Below are 19529 nucleotides of genomic sequence, written 5' to 3'. Positions count from 1 at the left end.
CACCTCCTGTTTTTTAGCTCTCGTTGATTTTACTTGATTCCTCTTCAGGTAGATAGTCTTACTTATTTCTCTCCCCCAACAACACCAGGCTGTTTTTTTGTGGGGGAGAGTAGGTAAAAAGGATTTACTGAGGTTTGAATTTAGGGCATTAGGTTTGCTAGGCAGCTGCTCCACCACTTCTGCCTTCCAGCACCCAATCACACACCCAGAATTGGGGTGATTTATTTACTTATTTATTTATTGATGTTCCTGGGACTTGAACTCAGGGCCGTGGCACTCTGTCCCTAAGCTTTTGTGTTCAAGGTTAGTATTCTATCACTTGAGTGATGGCTCCACTTTCAGCTTTTTGGTGATTAATTGGTGATAAGAATCTCATACACGCAGGGCGCTGGTGGCTCACGCCTGTAATCCTAGCTACTCAGGAGGCTCAGATCTGAGGATAACGGTTCAAAGCCAGCCTGGGCAGGAAAGTCCCAGAGACTCTTATCTCCAATAAACTACCAGAAAACCGGAAGTGGCACTGTGGCTCAAGCGGTAGAGCACTGGCCTGGAGCTGAAGAGCTGAGGGTCAGCACCCAAGCCCAGAGTTCAAGCCCCACAACCGACCAAAAAAAAAAAAAAAAAGAATCTTATACACTTTCCTGCCTGGGCTGGCTTTGAACTATGAGCCTCAGATCTCACCCTCCTGAGTAATTAGGAATACAGGTATGAGCCACTAGCACCCAGCATTGATGTGAGAATTTAACCTCTTTCTTTTCTACATCCACCCTGTAGAATGGACTGTGTTACAGCAGTTTGCATGTGTGTAAAACACAAAACATGACCGTACAACACTTCTCCCTTAAAGGTTCACTGGAGTGCTACACACTCCAGTGTGTGTTGATGCAAGGATCCCTACTAGAAACTATTCTAATATTAATGTGCAGTGATTAATTAATATTGCCAAGTGAACTCCCTAATACTGCATAGTTTGTTCTAGCTCCTCTCAAAAATGAATATTTCTTATTCTTGCCGATCTCAGCAGCCCACTTGTTCTGCATATGGCTTTGTGTTTAATTAGTGATCCTTCAGTGTCTACAATTAATATTGTGATGATTAATAAAATAACTTCTTTAAAGCTCTATTTGCTAGCAGAACTGCACAATCAGGTATAATAAATTCATCATTAATAAATCATGGCTGATTAACTAATCTGTTTATTACTAACACATTACTGAACCGTCCTCACATGAGCACAGATCATTTTTCTATGCTGAAAAAAACTAGAAGATGATTTTTTTAATGTTTTTTAAAGCTCCTCCAAAAGTGCACTAAACAGCAAATCTATATCACAGCCAAAGGGAATTTGAAGCCAGGCACATTTAGAAGTCATCTGCTATACAGACAATTGTCACTTGGGAGTGAAGAAAGCAGTGGCAAAATCTGGAAGCTGGAACATCTTGTGGTTCTCAGATTTAAACATAGATCAGAATCACCTGGAGGTTTGTTCAGACTCAAAGCACTGGGCCCCATCTCCACGCCAGTGTGATTTTTAACTCTGTCTTCTCTGAATCCAGCTCATAGACCCACTGCTTATAGAAGTTCAGAGGTATGTGAAAGACTCCCTTGATGTGGGACAGAGCCTGTGAATTTGCACTTCCAGCAAGATCCCAGGTGGCCCCACGCTGAGGATGAGGGCTTCATTGAGAGAATCTACTTCTACCATTTGTCTACTAGGGATGTTCAAAGTTGCTATGATTCTCAGGTCCATTTTTCTTTTCTTTCTCCCTTCCCTCCCCACCCCTCCCTTCCCCTCCCCTCCCCTCCCTTCTCCTCCCTTCCTTTCTTTTGCTAGTTCTGAGGCTTGAACTCAGGGCCTGGGTGCTGTCCCTGAGCCTCTTTGTGCTCAAGGCTAGCATTCTACCACTTGAGCCACAATGCCACTTCCAGCTTTTTCTGAGTAGTTTATTGGAGATAAGAGTCTCATGGAAAGGCTGGGAAGGTGACTCAGTGGTAGAGTGCTTGCCTTGCATGCATGAGGCCCTGGGTTCCATTCCTCAGCACCACAGAAGCAGAAAAAGCCAGAAGTGGCCCTGTGGCTAAAGTGGTAGAGGGCTAGCCTTGAGCTGAAGAGCTGAGGGACAGCACCCAGGCCCAGAGTTCAGACCCCCCAACTGACCATAAAAAATAAAATAAAAGAGTTTCATGGAGTTTCTTGCCCATGCTGGCTTGGAACTGTGATCCTCAGATCTCACCCTCCTGAGAGGCTGTATCTAGAATACAGGCATGAGTCACAGAATATTTTGCTTGCTAGGCGGGTGCTCTTACCACTGGAAGCTATGCTTCTAGCCTTTAAAATTCTTTCTATAGTTCAGTCAAGGTTGGAGAAAAACCTCACAGTTGTTGAAAACCTGTCAGTGATTCTCACCTCTGGTATAATGGCTCATAACAGTGTTGTAAATTGTTGTTAGTCATTCAGTTAACTGTTATTCATTCAGTTGAGCTCAGGCTGACCCAGAACTCTTGCTCATCTGCCTTAGCCTGGCAGATCTGGTTAAATTCACTCTTACTTAGCAAAAGTAAATAAAAATAAGAAACATGGTAGTAGCAAAATTGCTAACATTAGCCTAGATGTTTTTTGATGGCTGAGAATTGGCACCAATGACCTCAATGAATCCTCTTAACCCCAAAGCCAGCTGTAGTACTCAATATGACAGATGTCACTGATTTAAAGTTCTGTTAAACTCATTTTATTAAGAGAAAGGAAGAATCCTTTTAAACTTATCACTCTAAAGCCATATATCAAAACAAATCAAGACACAGAACTTAATTTTACTATTATATTAAGTAGCTTACATACATACCTAGCTTTGTGGGTTTTTGTTTGTTGTTTGTTTGGGTTTTTTGGACTGGTACTGGAGCTTGAACTCAGGGTCTGGGTACTATCCTTTAGCTTTTTTACTTAAGGCTGGTACTGTACCAGCCATAGTTTAAGTCATAGCTTGACTTCTGGCTTTTGATGGTTAATTAAAGATAAGAGTCTCACTCAAACTTCCATGCTCCTATCTCAGACTCTTAAGTAGCTAGGATTACAGGCTTGGTCACCTGGCTTGTCCTTTTTTTTTTCTTGGCATTAAATCATAAAATAGCTTTCTCTATATCCTCACAACCTTTCAAAGGCCCACAGATATTCTTCTTCTTCTTCTTTTTTTTTTTTTGGTCGGTCATGAGGCTTGAACTCTGGGCTTGGGTGCTGTCCCTGTGCTCTTCAGCTCAAGGCGAGTGCTCTACTGCTTGAGCCACAGCGCCACTTCCGCTTTTCTAGTGGTTTATTGGAGATAAGAGTCTCCCGGACTTTCCTGCCCAGGCTGGCTTTGAACCATGATCCTCAGATCTGAGCCTCCTGAGTAGCAAGGATTACAGGCAGGAGCCACGGGCAGCCTGCTTTTCCCACAGATATTCTATAAGGCATTCATACCTAAATTTACATGGCTTCTCACTCTTCCCAATATATTCCCTCCCCCTGCATTCTTTGGTATGATCATCAAAAGAGATAACATTATTTGAGTTGCTACCATCTCAACTAGAGTTTTTTAAATTCCCTTAGTTAACTACTCTGGAAGCATTATTACATTTCCATGGCTATGTCTTCCTTTTTCTATTTTTCACGTGAGGATTGAGTGGACTACTAGGCAGGCTGGCTAAAGGCAGCCTCTTTCGTTTCATGCAGAAAACACTTTGTCCTCAGAGCCAGCGGCATGCTAGTACAGCCTGTCTAGGCCATCAGCGTGCCCTCTAAAACCACAGTAGCTGCACCCTTCACATCCACTCGTCCATCCGGTCGCAGAGAAATGTTCAGTTCTCCTCCTCGTCTGGAACACTGAAAGGCTGAACAAAGCACAAAAGGAGTTGAGAGTATAGTGAGGGGATAGTGAGAGACTTCTTATTACCAGCTTGCGAGTCCTCCCAAGGCAGTTGATGCTTTGGAAATTTGTTGTTGCTGTTGCTTTCCCCCAGCCTGGGGCTTGAACTCAGGGCCTGCCCACTGTCCCTGAGGGTTTTTTGTTTTGTTTTGTTAAAGGCTAGCACTCTACCACCTGAGCCACAGCAAGTTAGTTTTAGTCAATGAACACTTATTGCGCACTTGGTGTATCCAAAGTGTCTGCATGTTGAGGGAAGCAGAGGTGAAGGGGATTTGAAGTAGAGTACACTTAAATTATGGAAGACTGTCGCACATGAGTAGTATATAACATCTTACTACATTTTCAAGGGCATAGGAGACAGGCAAATAAAAAAAGCAATTGGAAAAGAACTGTCCTACCACGCATTTCTTTCTTCCCGAGCTGCTGGGACCAGTAGCTGCTGAGGATAGTGTGTGCAGATCCTAAAAAGAAGGGAAACACTGTAAGGCAATCTCAAAGAAAACAGGGGTGCCTTTTCCATCTATGTGTAAGTTATCACAATCCATTGTCTAGTTTAACTAAACCTTAGATCATCTAGTCTTCAAATTAGCCTAGCCACAGCATAATTTAGAATTATGAGAAGAGACCCAAATGAAGACACAGAATTTGTGAATAAGCTTCTTCCAGCTGACTGCAGGTTTAATTTTAATTTTAATTGCTTCATATTAGTACTGGGGCTTGAACTCAGGGCCTGGCTACTGTCCTTGAGTCTTTTAGACCATGTTCTACCACTTGACCCAAAGCTCCACTCTGGGCTTGTTTGAAGGGGGTGGGGGGAGTTAATTGGAGATGAAAAGCACACAGACTCCTGTTCAGGCTGGCTTCAAACCACTATCCTCAGATTTCAGCCTCCAGAGTAGCTAGGATTACAGGTGTGCGCACTGGCTTCCAGCTGCAGGATTTAATTTTTGTCCTTCAGTCAGTCCTTGATGGGAAAATCAAGGTCTTCACACACATCTTTCCAATGAAAGATGTAGCATGTCCTGGGGTGCACATGCAAGGAAAGTGGGGAACTCGGACAAAAGGCTATGCCCCTTCCCCACAAGAGGTGCTTAAAAGCTGCCAAGAAACATTAACTGTCTTACTTGGGTCCATAGATGACCCAGGAACAGAATAAAACCTCAGCATCCTAGAGGTTTCCATTTTATATCTATTTCTTTTCATTAAGCCATTCTCTCCTATGGTCACTTTGTAGCCATCCTGCTTTGCACAAGTTGTGTCTTGGATGTAACACTGCAAAGTCAATATTCCAAGAAGCCCCTGAATCTCAGGCCAATGCAGAAGGTTGCTCATCATAGTCCAAAGATCTTAGCACTCTAGAAAATGTCACTACATGGGTTAAAAAAAAACCCAACAAATCTTTGGGAAGCATCTGTGCTCCAGTGAATCTGCTCAGAATTTCTCTTCCATGGGGGGAAAAGAAGTGTCCATGTTGGATGTTTTCCTGAGATGGCAAAAGGGCTGGCTTGCTGAACTTTGAATTTCTTTTGTTTTATTCCTCAGAGAATAACTGAGTCAAGGTCCTGAAACCACTCTCGCCCCCACCACCTGACAAGAAAGGGAGCCTTGAAACTGAAGGAGGCAACAAACAAGATCCCTGGCTGCCAGGACAACAGATATGGTTCCCAGGGCCCTGGATCTGCCCACAGGATAGGCTTTCTTGACCTTCACATAAAGGTCTGAGGTTAGCAAGTGGCTTACCAAATGATCCCTCCAGTAAGTCCTACCAAAAAGGGCTCCTAAAGATGCTGATTAAAGCTCTAGGCTCAGGCCCATACCTAGGAGAGCATTAGGTTAGCAGGTCCTCCCCTTTGTATGCATGCATGAGGACAAGAATGATTATCCTAAGGGCTGGGAAGGTGGCTCAGTGGTAGAGCGCTTGCCTTGCATGCCTGAGGCCCTGGGTTCAATTCCTCAGCACCACATAAGCAAAAAGAAAAAAGCTGGAAGTGGCACTGTTGCTCAAGTGGTAGAGCGCTAGCCTTGAGCTGAAGAGCTAAGGGACAGTGCCCAGGCCCAGAGTTCAGGCCCCACGACTGGACCCCTCCCCAAAAAAAGAATGATTATCCTACAATGACCTCTTTGCCCTACAATGCCCAGGAACTGGGTGGTTCAAGACTATTTCACTCTATGGGGAGCCTGTGCAAATACACCTCTGGTACAGAAGCTGTACCTGTCAATCAACCTGTCCATCAATATTCACACCAAACAAAGAACCACCCACATCTCACCCTGACCCAAATAAAATCCCAGTCAAACTAAGCCTGGAACTATAGAACCCTGCTCAGCCTGCCCCTTGCTCTGCTCTCATTCATTTCAATAAACTTTTTCTATTATTCTCATGATGCTTTGTGTCTTGCTTGGATTTATCTCTCTCCAGATGGAAAGAGCTAAGGTAGATGTGTGGTACATTAACAAAACTTCCACACAGCCTCCTTCAGAGCTGGTGTCCATGACACCCAGAAGGATTCCCATCAACCCTTCCTCCTCCCTGGGCTGCTAGCGCCATGGTTTTCAATGACCTATGAAAGGAGGAGGCATTGCTTTCCTTTGATTTCATCCCTCTCTTCAGGCTGGTGGAAGATGTGTCCTTGGTTCAGTGAACTAGTTGCTTAGTTACTAGAACAGCTCCAGTGATTAGTCAGTTTCTGAGCACTGTGTGCATAAAGCTAACTTGTCATCTGATCAAGATGGAGAACTGAAAGTTAGGAATGCATACCCAGGCTGTCTGACCCTGCTATAATGCTTTTCAGTGAAGAAATGGAGGGAGACAGAGAAACAAAGGGAGCTCAAGCAAGCATGGACAACTCATGCCTTTAATCCTAGCTACTCAGAAGGCTGGGATCTGTGGATCAAAGTTCAAAGCCAGCCAGAAAGTTCCTGAGACTCTCAACTCCAATTAACCAGCAAAAATGCAGAAGTGAGGTATGACTCAAGTGCTACCTCACCTGCCTTGAGTGAAAAAAAGCTGAAGTAAGAGTGTGAGGCCCTGAGTTCAAGCTCTAGTAGCAGCACATACAAATAAGTAGCTCAGAACTAAAGCAACCTTGAAGGCCATGTGAAGGTCCTCTAGAGAGTAATTTATTATCCTTGTCTTTCTTTCTTTTTTAAAGATGGGGTTATCACTATGTTGCTTAGTTTGATCTTCAACTCTTAGCCCTAGCAGGTACTACCACTATACCACTATACCCAGCTTCTCCTCTTTCATGTTTAACCCCTCCTGTGGTCTCAAAGAAAAAGTACCTGTTACAGGGTCCTCAGCCAGACCCCACCATGGAGCAAAATATCTGGAGTAGAAGTCAAATGCTTGGGTCTGCCCACCAGGCTCTCCTTTCAGAGTGAGAATGAGTCCTTTCACCTTTCCTGTATTTTCAATGTGAGGCAGACTCTCTGTGTTCACCTTCAGGGTCTCTAGAAATGACCTTGGGTAGAAATGGTCTGGATTAGCACAAAGCCAGTCATAGACTGCCGACTCCAGAAAATGGGAGCCAGGCCAGGGCAACTGCCCAGATGGCTGCGCAATACAGGGAGGCCGAGCAGAGAGATGAGAGACAGAAAAGCCAAAAACATTAATATTGAAAACTTAGAAACTAGAACCAGAAAGTAAAGTGAAAAACCACCAGCTCTCTGCTCTTTTCTAGCTCTTTCTCAGCTCTTTCCTTCTCTTCTCTTTCCTAGCTCTCTCTTTTTCCCAGCTCTCCCAGCTCTCTTTCCCAGCCTTTCCCCACCGCGTGGAGGACCAAGATGGCCTGGTGCCAGCCGGAACGATGAATAAACCTACCCCTTACCTGAAAAAAAAACAAAAACCACCAGCACCCGTCCACCAATTTTTCCTTTCAGTACAAGAATAAGAGGGGCTGGGAAGGTGGCTCAGTGGTAGAGTGCTGCCTTGCAAGCATGAAGCCCTAGGTTTGATTCCTCAGCACCACATAAGCAGAAAAAAAAAAAAAGCCAGATGTGGCGCTGTGGCTCAAGTGGTAGAGCACTAGCCTTGAGCTGAAGAGCTGAGGGACAGAGCCCAGGCCCAGAGTTCAGGCCCCACGACTGGACCTCCCCCTCCTCCCCCCCCAAAAAAGGAATAAGGGACAAGGGCTGGGAATGTGGTAGAGTATTGCCTAGCATACATGAAGCCCTGGGTTTGATTCCTCAGTACCATATAAACAGAAAAAGCCAGAAGTGGCACTGTGGCTGAAGTAATAGAGTGCTAGCCTTAAACAAAAGAAGCTGAGGGACAGTGCTTAAGCACTTAGTTCATGCCCCAGGTCTGGCAGTGAGAAAAAAAAATAGCAAACAACCAAGGCATTGTGGCATAGTCTTATTATCCTAACTACTGAGGAGGCTGAGATCTGAGGATCTCAGTTCAAAGCCAGCACCTTTTTGGCATCCCAGATTAATGATTAAGGGATTGATAAGTGATATAATCATGGGTGTATACCCCCAGCTCAGAAAGTATAAAAGACTGTACATAAGAACCACCATTTTGTGGCACCAGTGGCTCATGCCTGTAATTCTAGCTACTCAGGAGGCTGAGACCCGAGGATCATAGTTTGGAGCCAGCCCTAGCAGAAAAGCCCCTGTGAGACTCTTATCTCCAATTAACTACTCACAAACCAGAAGCAGTGCTGTGGCTCAAGTGGTAGAGCACTAGCCTTGAGCACAAAGAGGCTCAGGGACAGCATCCAGGCCCTGAGTTCAAGCCCTATGATGGGGGGGGGGGGGTTGGGGGGGGTCCACAGGGGGGGGGCGGGGGGCCGGGGGGGGTTCCACGGGAGGGGGGGAATCCACCATTTTGAGTCTTTACCTCTCTCCCTTTCTAGCATGGAAAGCAGCCACTTTATTTCTCACTATGTTATCCAATTATTCTAAAACCTTAAAATAAATCCTTGCTAAAACTTCCAACCTGTGAAGTTCTTCTATCTGTGATACATCTTGAAATTCATTCCATGTGTGGATCTCCAGTTCCTGTGGCTTTGCGTGCAAGCTGGGAGGCCTTGGAGACCCCTCTTTCTCCATCCAGTAAGTGTGGGCACAGAACAGGCAGACCAATACAGACCTAGAAATCCAAGGGCTCAGCTTCTCCAGTGCTGACTCCGTTCACCATTGTGTTTACCTTTTGTAAGAATCACTGAGCCGGACCAGAAGCTTGCGGGTGTCTGGAGAATACTGGATATCTTGGACCAGGGTGTCACCTATAGCAGTCTGTGCAAGGAGACAAAAACTCCTCAGGAACACACTTAGGGCCAAGGCCTTGATCCCACAAAAGAGAAGGAAGTACTCATGAAGCATCTGCAGTTCTCAACAGGATTAGTTCAATCTCATGACTGGAAGGTATTCCTGCACCGAGGGCTTTCCAGAGCCATGTAGTTTGTACTCTTCTAGCTCAAAACCTGCTCACAAGGGACTTCTTCCATGTTAACTGGAAAGCCTATCTCTCCACTAGAGCTGGAATTCTTGGTCTCACAATTGCTAGGCAGGCATTTTGCTGTTGAGCCAGGTCTCTAGTCCTATTTTTGCTGGCTTTTTTTTTTTGTTGTTAGTCCTAGGTCTTGAACTCTGAGCCTGGGCATTATCCCTGACCTTCTTTTGCTCAAGGTGAGTGCTCTACCACTTGAGGCACAGCACCACTTTTAGCTTTTTTGAATAGCTTATTGGAGATAGGAGTCTACTGGGCTTTCCTGCCAGACTAGCTTCAAAGCCTGATCCTGAGATCTCAGCCTCCTGAGTAGCTAGGATTAGAGGCATGAGCTACGGGTGCTTGGCAGCGGCAAACTTTTTTTTTTTTTTTTGGTATGGGGCTTGAACTCAAGACCTGGACACATGTCTCTGAGCTTTTCTGCACAAGGTTAGCGCCTTACCATTTGACTACAGCATCACTTCCTTTGCTGGCAATTTTTAAAGAAAGGTTCTCACTTCCTGTGCAGGCACATACCTGGGAATGATCCACTTATACTTCCCAGTAACTAGGCCCAGCACTTTATTAAGAAGGAGCCTTGAAGCCAGGAACTAGGGATTCACTCCTATAATCCTAGCTACTCACGAGGATGAGATCTTAGGATCACAGTTTGAAGCTAGCTCAGGCAGGAAAGGCTTTGAGACTTACCTCCAATTAAACACCGAATAAGCCAGAAGTGGAGCTGTGACTAAAGTAGTAGAGTACTAGTCTTGAGCACAAAGCTCACAGGCAGTACCCAGACTTTCAAGTCAAGCCCCAGGACTAGCTCCAAAAAAAGGGGGAACTCGTTCTTTCTGACCAGATTAGAGTCAAACCTGGATCCTCACCATCTCAGCCTCCCAAGAAGCTAGGACTATATGTATGAGACACCAGCTCAGCTGGGCATGTAATGTCAGTGTCTCAGGAGAAACACAGAAATGACAATATTTATATACCCGATTATCCCTTTTCACAAACGCTGACCCAAGATTTAGAGAGACAAGGTGATGTTCTTCCTACCATAATAAAGTCCACCATAATTTTCTGAAAATTTGGACAATGCAAAACAATAGATTGTAAATGCTACATCTGTATTTTAAGTGAGACACACTCCAGTCATTCCCACAATAGGCTATTCACAGCACCATTCTCTTTCCATGCAGCCCATTGTGTTAGTCCAGACCTTTTTCCTTCTCTGCACTCTAAGCTCCTGCTCATCTGGGCTCCTCGGGAACCCCTGTGGGACACCTGCAGTGACTCCTCACTGCATGACACTAAGAATGAAATGAGATAATTCAAGGGAAACACTTAGCACCCAGTATGTTCAGAGGCAATGAAAAAACCAGTCACTACCCCAGCCTCTAGTGGCTAGTGGCTACAATCATACCAATTAAAATGTTTTATAATCATAAAAATGTAATTATTATTCAATCATAATAGTTATATTATTATGCATGATATAGCTCTATAATTATGGTGACAAAATAATTCTAAAGAGGAAATACAATTATACATTATTATAAATTTATTAATACAATTGCATATAGAATTATATTATTAGCCCTACCTGTACATAGTCTCCATGAGGACACCAGGCTACATTTCCTGTTTTTTCAGGAGGCACCCACACTTTCTAGTCTTTTATATACAAGCATAGCTCTCCTGCCTCAGTCTCATTTTCCCCACTGAAACCAGGCATGCTGACAATGGCCAGGTGGTTTCCATTCTTTCCCTCCAAGGCTTTTCTCTATACGTTTCATGGAATGATTTTTTTTTCTGTCCCAAATCCCTGACTCTCTTGAATTTTCATGATCATACCCAGGATTCATTTCTCTCCTTGTAGCAAGAAATGGATAGAAATGCAACATCCCTTCATTGTGCAAAAGTGCCAGAAGATGCCCTACCCACCTTCCTCACCAGGAATCCTCCAGGGATGTCTTGCTCTTTCACGCTCTCTCCAACAGTCTCTCTTTCCCTCATCCCACAATGGAGGCTGATGTTCACAATTAAGAGTCAAGAAAACTGAGAGTGAATGGCTCACACCTATAATCCTAGATCTGGCAAGGCTGAAACCTAAGGGTTGTGGTTGCAAGCCAGTCCAGACCAAAAAAATGTCTAGAGACTTCATGTCCAACTAAGCAGTAAAAAGCCAGGCCGGAGGTATGGCTCTAGTAGTAGAGTTCTTTCTGTGAGCTAAAAAGCTAAGTGACAATGCCAGATCCCTAGTTCAAGCACTGTTACCAGCGCATACAAAGTCCTTACCAGATACATTGCCTATTAACCTCAAACTTAAAATCACTGGCAAAAGCCTATCTTTGGGAATCAAATCAAACCAAATACTGAGTTCAAGCAAGAACAAATGAACAAAGGCTCAATCAGATTTTTTTTTTTTGGGGGGGGGGTCCGGTCATGGGGCCTGAACTCTGGGCCTGGGCGCTGTCCCTCAGCTCTTCAGCTCAAGGCTAGCACTCTACCACTTGAGCCACTTCCGGCTTTTTTTTTCTGCTTATGTGGTACTGAGGAATCGAACCCAGGGCCTTATGTATGCAAGGCAAGCTCTCTACCACTGAGCCACCTTCCCAGCCCCAATCAATCAGATTTTTTTTTTTAACCAACCTTTATCAAGTTCTCTACTTCATGGAAGTCCTAGAAAGGAGAAAAGGCAAATCATTACAAAGCAGGTGAACTGTTGGAGGTTGTACAGTTGGTAGCGATGATTAGACAAAGCTGACCTGGGAGTAGGTTGGATAGAGAGGTAAGTCCAGGATAATGCCATCCTCCGCTCTTCTGGCCTTTAGTTCCCCACTCAGGGTGTTAAAGGTTAGAGTGCTATTCATATTTTCTGGCAAAAAAACCCAAAAAACAAAAAGGGGTTGGGGAAAAGTATCAAGAAATATAAAGACCATTTGGGTACCAGTGGCTCATACCTGTAATCTAGCTACTCAAAAGCCCATAAATGGAACATTGTGCTGCTTAATTGGAGATGAGAATCTCATAGATTTTCTTGCCCAGGCTGACTTCACACCAAGATCCTCCAATCTCACCTTTCATGGGAGTCACCAGCACCTGGATATCTTCTGCCAATCTTGATTTCAAGAACATCCCCCTCAATTCTTCCTCCATGCAATAATTGTGTCTCAGAGCTTACTTATTAGGCGACTTTACCCTGCAACTCCTTCCCTTACCATCTCATGTAAATGAACAACCCTAAGATCCCCATGCCCCAATTCACCTTGCCACACCATTCTGTTTGTGTTGTTAATTTCTCTGTCTTTTATCTCTCCTTTGAGGGTACCTCCAGGCACTCCCCCCCCAAAAAACAAGACTTGATCATTCCTTGACCATTAAAGAAATAAGGTCACAGTGGGACTGACAATATTAAGTCCTTCTTAAGGGAGTCAATAAGGAATTATTCAAAAAGTGCAGGTGAGCTCTCATTTGAGAGTGAATTTTAATGAGTGAGGAAATATTTGAACAACATGTGCCTTTTGAGTTCTTACCCCATATATAGCATGCCTGTTCTACTAGCATAAATTCTCCCAACTTATCGATCACATGAACCAGAGAACCCCTACTGAAAATCAAATTTCATGTAGGGAACAAGCCATGGATGTCCAGTGTGTTTTCAGAAAGATCAAGGGTGACAGAAGGTCACTGTTTTCTGCACTTGTTTTTTTTTTTTTTTGTCGGTCATGGGGCTTGAACTCTGGGCCTGGGCACTGTCACTCAGCTCTTCAGTTCAAGGCGAGTGCTCTACCATTTGAGCTACAGAGCCACTTCCAGTTTTCTAGTGGTTTATTGGAGATAGGAGTCTCACGGTCTTTCCTGCCTGGGCTGGCTTTGAACCACGATCCTCAGATCTCAGCCTCCTGAGTAGCTAGGATTACAGGCGTGAGCCACCAGCGCCCGGCTGTTTTCTGCACTTGTATGACATAAACGCCGCCGTGTCTTCCTACCAGGAAGAGAACAGTGTGACACTCTGCTTAAAGAAATTCACATTACTCATTTTGTAAAACAGCACAGCGGCAGAAGCAAGGGTAGCATGGCCACACAGCGGGACTTCACTTGCCGGGGTAAACCATCTGAGTCCAAAGCAGGAACCTGCCGGAGGGGAAAAGCCAGAGAGACAAAAATCACTGCCAGGCAAACACGTTGCAAACTTCTCAGATTCTTCTTCTTTCCCAAACATTATGCTGACACAATTAAGAACAGAAGTCTGTTATAAACAGACGTCTGTTCAATTAAGAACAGAAGTCTGTTATAAACTATAATGCAGTCCAGACAAGCATTCTGGGGTTCCCTGGCTCTACATTAACCTGAAGCATTCATGTTCACTAACCTTCCAGATCTGCTTAGTATTGCTATAACAGAATACCACAGATTGGGACATTTATTAAGAAGAGAAGGGTATTGGCTGTATTCTAGAGCTTAGGAATCCAACTTGACAGGACTTGCACCTGGAGAGGGGCTTTCAGCTGCATCATTTCATGACAGAAGGCAGAAATGCCAGAGAGCGCGCCTGTGTGAGCAAATGAACAAGAGGGGCCTGAACTTGCTCCCCTAAGCAGCTCACTCTTGGCTGGAATTGTGGCTTTGTATATGGACCTAAGTTCAATTCCCTGGGACTTTTAACATTTACACCTTTTCCTGAGTGTGGTAGTACATGCTTATAGTCTCAGAATCCAGAAACAGAAACAAGAGGATCAAGAGTTCAAAGCCAGCCTGGCCTACCACACTTGGTGAAGATATGTAGATTGGACAATAAAACAGAGCTTCCACAAGGTCTTGACATGGATTTAGAAAAGAGGGCAGATTTTGCTGAGTTGCCCAAGAAAATGTGGGGGTGGGGAGAAGGGAGGACAGGAAAGAGAGAGCAATAGAGAGGAACATTTGGGTTGAAATAGACTATATGTGAAACAAAAATGAAGCCCACTCGAGATAAAGAACAAACTTCCACGCTGATCCATCACCACTTCTCAGGCCTCGCTTTCTAGCACTATTAGAATGTATTTTCCAGTGCAAGTGTAAACTATAAACTTAAACTCTAGAAATTTAAGCATACCCTCTCCCAGATGATCCAAAATCCAATTCCCAGTATACTATTTCCTGCAAATAATAAATAAATTTCCTCACACCAATCCTAGCTACTCAGGAGGCTGAGATCTGAGGATCACGGTCCAAAGCCAGCCTGGGCAGGAAAGTCCATGAGACTCTTATCTCCAAAAAACCATCAGAAAACCAGAAATGGCCCTGTGGCTCACATAGTAGAGCGCTAGCCTTGAGCTGAAGAGCTGAGGGACAGTGCCCAGGCCCAGAGTTCAGGCCCCATGACTGAAAAAATAAAAAAAGCTTATTTACTTTGGGTAAAGTTGTCTGTTGGGCTCAATTTTCGAACAAATGCAGTTTCAGACAGGTTCATTTCCTTTGCGATGTTTTGATATGTGTCATTCTCCAGTTCCTTCATGAAAACACAAGGAGCAAAACATTATATGCTTAAAAGAAAACCCAAGTTACATACTTGGTAGCTGTGTGTTTGTTTTGTGTTATTTAAGTGCTAGGAATGGAAACCAGGTTCTTTTTTTTTTTTGTTTTGTTTTGTTTTGTTTTTGGGTCCAGTCGTGGGGCCTGAACTCTGGGCCTGGGCACTGTCCCTCAGCTCTTCAGCTCAAGACTTGCGCTCTACCACTTGAGCCACAGCGCCACTTCCGGCTTTTTTTCTTTTTGCTTATGTGGTGCTGAGGAATGGAACCCAGGGCCTCAGGCATGCAAGGCAAGTGCTCTACCACTGAGCCACACCTTCCCAGCCCCCCAGGTTCTTGTACATGCTAACAACTTTGATATGTTTTCATTTTTTAGGACAGGGTCTCACTATGTAGCCTAGCCTGGCCTTGAACTCACTCTATCGCCAGAGCTAACTCTGAACTCACAATCTTCTGTCTCAGCCTCTCCAGTGCTGGGATTCCAGGTGTGCAACACCACACTTGATGGAGATATGTACAGTTTGACAATAAGCACTATAGAGTTTTGATAAGGCCTTGCCATGGATCTAGAAAAGAGGTCAGATTTTGCTGAGTTGCCCAAGAAAATGTGGGCACAGAACTTTGTATTGGGACAGTGTGATTGGTGAGTCATGAACTCACTTCTGTTCTCTTAGTGAATCAGGGATTAAGGTATGATAACTTGTTACTCTAGAGTTCTGTTAACACATATGCAAACACAAATGCTGAGTCATGTCTGTTTGCTTTTCTGAATTTCAGTGTCTGGACACTGAGCTTCTATCACCTGATGACCCAAAAGATCCAAGAAGCAGAGTAAACTTTTAAAATGCTTCCATCTTGTGGCAGTTTAGAAATATGGCAATATAAACATGACAGCCCTCTCAGTCCCTGTCCCTCTGCTGGACAAGACTCCAGCAAAAAGGAAAAAGAACTGATGTAGAAAGTTCTAAAATCCACCTGGGAAGGACTGCAAGCATCCTGAAGCAGCTGAATTTCCCATTGCGAAGCTATGCCCAGACAGTGTGGAATTTAAACCAAGGAACTGAGTGAACATAATCATTCAAAAGGAGGAAAAAGATATTAAATGGAGACCTGGAAAACTATAACGAGATTCTTGACAAACAATTATATCAGTTTTCAACAACATTCAGCAGGAAGCTGTGCTTTGCACATTGTTCCAAAGAAAGTTCACAATTCAGAAACTGGGCACAGGTGGCCCAAGCCTATTATCCTATTTGCTCAAAAGCCTGGGATCTGAGGATCATGGTTTGAATCCAGCCTGAGTAAACAAAATCTGAGGGACCCTTATCTCCAATTAACCACCAATTAACCAGAAGTGGAGCTGTGGCTCAAGTGGGAGAGCACCAGGCTTGATCAAAAAAGCTAAGGGAGAGAATCCTGATCCTGAGTTGAAGCGCTAGTACTAGCAGAAAGGAAGGGGAGGTTATTGTTGTTTTAGCTTTCTGAATTTTTTTTTTTTTTTTTTTTTTTTTTTTTTTTTGGTCATGGAGCTTGAACTCTGGACCTGGGTGCTGTCCCTCAGCTCTTCAGCTCAAGGCTGGAACTCTACCACTTGAGCCACAGTGCCACTCCCGGTTTTCTGAGTGGTTAATTGGAGATAAGAGTCTCAGGGATGTTGGGCGCTGGTGGCTCACGCCTGTAATCCTAGCTACTCAGGAGGCTGAGATCTGAGGATCACGGTTCAAAGCCAGCCTGGGCAGGAAAGACCTTGAGACTCCTATCTCCAATAAACCACCAGAAAACCGGAAGTGGCACTGTAGCTCAAGTGGTAGAGCACTCACCTTGAGGTGAAGCGCTGAAGGACAGTGCCCAGGCCCAGAGTTCAAGCCACATGACCGACAAAAAAAAAAAAAAGTCTCAGGGACTTTCCTGATCGAGCTGGCTTTGAACACAATCCTCAGATCTCAGCCTCCAGAGTAGCTAGGATTACAGGCATGAGCCACCATACCCAGCTAAAATGACATACTTTGTCAGCTAAGTTCTCTACATCTCAGAACTCAATTACTTCTACCTTTCTACTTGATTACATAGTACTTTGTACAGTGTCTCCTTTTCTTGGTTCTGAGAATTTCTAAATGTTGGTGCTACCAATAAGGTTAAAGATAGCTATCTAAAATAAGATAAGGCAAATGTAATTTCAGCCATGACTAATCACATAAAACTCACCTAATTTCATTCCCCCAATGTTTGGCTTTAATTAAATGAACCCCCCTGGCCAAAAGGAGCCCTGTGAGGGCAGGGCTTACTTAGGAGAGCACCTGCTTAGGAAATGCCAGGCCCTGAGTTCAAACCCCAGTCAAAACAAAGAAAACTAGTTATTCCTTTATAATTGCCCCCAGTTCTTCTTCATGTTTCTGAATGAATCTAGAGATTCACATTCTTATCAGATAATCTGATCATGAGGACTGGGAGTTTGGCTAATTGATAAAGTGCTTGCCTAGCATGCATGAAGCCCTGGGTTCCATTTCTCAGCACCACATAAGCAGAAACAGCTGGAAATGGCACTATGGCTCAAGTGGTAGAGTGCTAGCCTTGAGCAAAAAGAAGCTTAAGGACAGTACCCAGGCCCTGAGTTTAAGTCCCAGGACTCGCCAAAAAAAATTAATAATAATAATCTGGAGCCTGGCACCAGTGGCTGGCGCCTGTAATCCTAGCTACTCGGGAGGCTGAGATCTGAGGATAGTGGTTCAAAACCAGCCTGAGCAAGAAACTCTGTGAGACTCTTATCTTCAATGAACCACCGGAAAGCCAGAAGTGGCACTATGGCTCAAGTGATAGAGCACTGTTCTTGAGCTGAAGATCTGAGGGACAGTGCACAGGCCCAGATTTCAAGCTCACAACCGACATAATTAATTAATTACTTAATTAATAATAATTTGGTCACCACCCCTGATGCCAGGACAAAGAACACAAACCAGGGGCTGGGAAGGTGGCTCAGTGGTAGAGTGCTTGCCTTGAATGCATGAGGCCCTGGGTTCCATTCCTCAGCACCACATAGGCAGAAAAAGCCAGAAGTGGCTCTGTAACTCAAATGGTAGAGCACTGGCCTTGAGCTGAAGAACTGAGGGACAGTCCCCAGACCCAGAGTTCAAGCCCTACGACTAATAATAATAATAATAATAATGAAGCACATAAACCAAAGACCTCAACAAACAGGAGGGTCTTACTTTCTTTTTTAAAGAAGTACTTGGTCCTACAGAACTGTCCAATTTCAGTAGTGTACTTGAAGCTCTAGTACTTACATTTTCCAGGAGGCAGACAGCTGCAGGGTTCCCACAAAATGCCCTTGCTGTGAATGCGTCTGCAATGAAAATCGGGAGCTTCATCTTCCTCACTGCAGTTTTTCACGAGGTCTCACAATTGCCAGTGTTCTGCTTTACTTCTTGTTATGGCCAAAAATCAGAAAGTTAATGTTTTACTCAATGTAGTGCAGCAATGAACAGGTCCAAGATACAAAGTCAAGCAATTATTCTAAAACACCAACATGGAAAGGCTCTACATTGCGTTTATTTTAAAATACTGGCTGAATGGAATGAGTTTTTCAAGTTTATATGAGTTTTTCATACCAATCCAAGAACTCAGCCTACTCACAATTATTTTCTTAGTTTTACCCTCTCTCCCTCCCTCCCTTTCCTCCTTATTTCCTTCCTCTCTTTCTTTGCCCTTACTGGTGCTTGAACTCTGGGCCTAGATGCTGTCCTTTAGCATTTCCACTCAGGGCTGACACTTTACCACTTGAGCCATAGCTCCATTTCTGGTTTTTTTGGTGGTTAATTGGAGATAAGAGTCTCATGGACTTTGCTGGCTGGCTTTGAACTGTGATCCTCAGATCTCAGCCTGCTCAATCATTAGGATGATAGGAGTGAGCCACCTGCACCCTGCTTCTAATTGTAAAAATCTTGAAAAGTCAAAGTACTGACCCCCTAACCCACATAAACAGAAAATAACATTCTTGTTTTAAATATAGGTTTTTAATCAGATTCTTGGGCTAACATACATTAGTTGTATAAACAAGGTCTTTTCTAAATATATATTTTCTTTTCTTTAGGTAGTTGTATTTATTTTTCTGTAGGTAGTTGTACAAAGGTGCTGCTCTTCAACAGAGCAGTTTATGAATACATCCTCACCCCTCACCCACCAAAGAAGATTCTGTTTTGACATTTCCACACATGCTTATAACGTAACCTGATCAACCGCACGTCTTCTACCCCTCTCCCCATCCCACTCCCCTTTCCAGAACAACCTCAACAGGTTTCATTGTTGTATTTTCATACAAACTGTCTGACTGTATTCATCTTCACTGCTATTCCTTCTGGTACACGCCCCCCTCACCACGTTCCTGTCATTCCTGTTTTCATTTTGCATTAGTTGTACTAAGTTGCTCTCAACCATGATGTTTCAGGTGTGTACATTCCATACCTTACTAACAACAACCATATTGCTTTCTCCCTGTCCATCCTCCAAAACCCTTACAGAAAAATGTTTTCATGTTTTTGTTTTCATTGTTTTGTGCCACCACCACCACCACCACCATCACCCTATCATGGGGCTTAAATTCAGCCTTCTTAGTCAAGGCTAGTGCTCTATTACTTTGAGCCACAGCACTACTTCCAGTTTTCTGGTGGTTAATTTGAGATA

The 19529-nt window shown here is 44.0% G+C and overlaps 1 protein-coding gene across 1 annotated transcript; it reads right to left on the bottom strand.

Annotated features, from left to right (window-relative positions):
* Positions 1–2723: 2723 nt before the first annotated feature.
* Positions 2724–18399, bottom strand: LOC138826046 (phenazine biosynthesis-like domain-containing protein). Its single transcript, XM_070020989.1, has 9 exons — positions 18134–18399; positions 14731–14830; positions 13375–13473; positions 12105–12214; positions 11989–12018; positions 9052–9140; positions 7185–7363; positions 4301–4363; positions 2724–3867 (listed from the first exon to the last, which is right to left on the bottom strand). Exons 1-9 carry the CDS (start codon positions 18215–18217, stop codon positions 3755–3757), a joined length of 867 nt encoding a protein of 288 aa, XP_069877090.1. The 5' UTR covers positions 18218–18399; the 3' UTR covers positions 2724–3754.
* Positions 18400–19529: the final 1130 nt, after the last annotated feature.

The sequence above is a fragment of the Dipodomys merriami genome, unplaced genomic scaffold (assembly GCF_024711535.1).
Source record: "Dipodomys merriami isolate MVZ:Mamm:240054 unplaced genomic scaffold, mDipMer1.0.p SCAF_14, whole genome shotgun sequence".
Lineage (NCBI taxonomy): Eukaryota > Metazoa > Chordata > Mammalia > Rodentia > Heteromyidae > Dipodomys > Dipodomys merriami.
The sequence above is the reverse complement of the archived record's forward strand: the minus strand, read 5'-3'. Positions and strand labels throughout refer to the sequence as shown.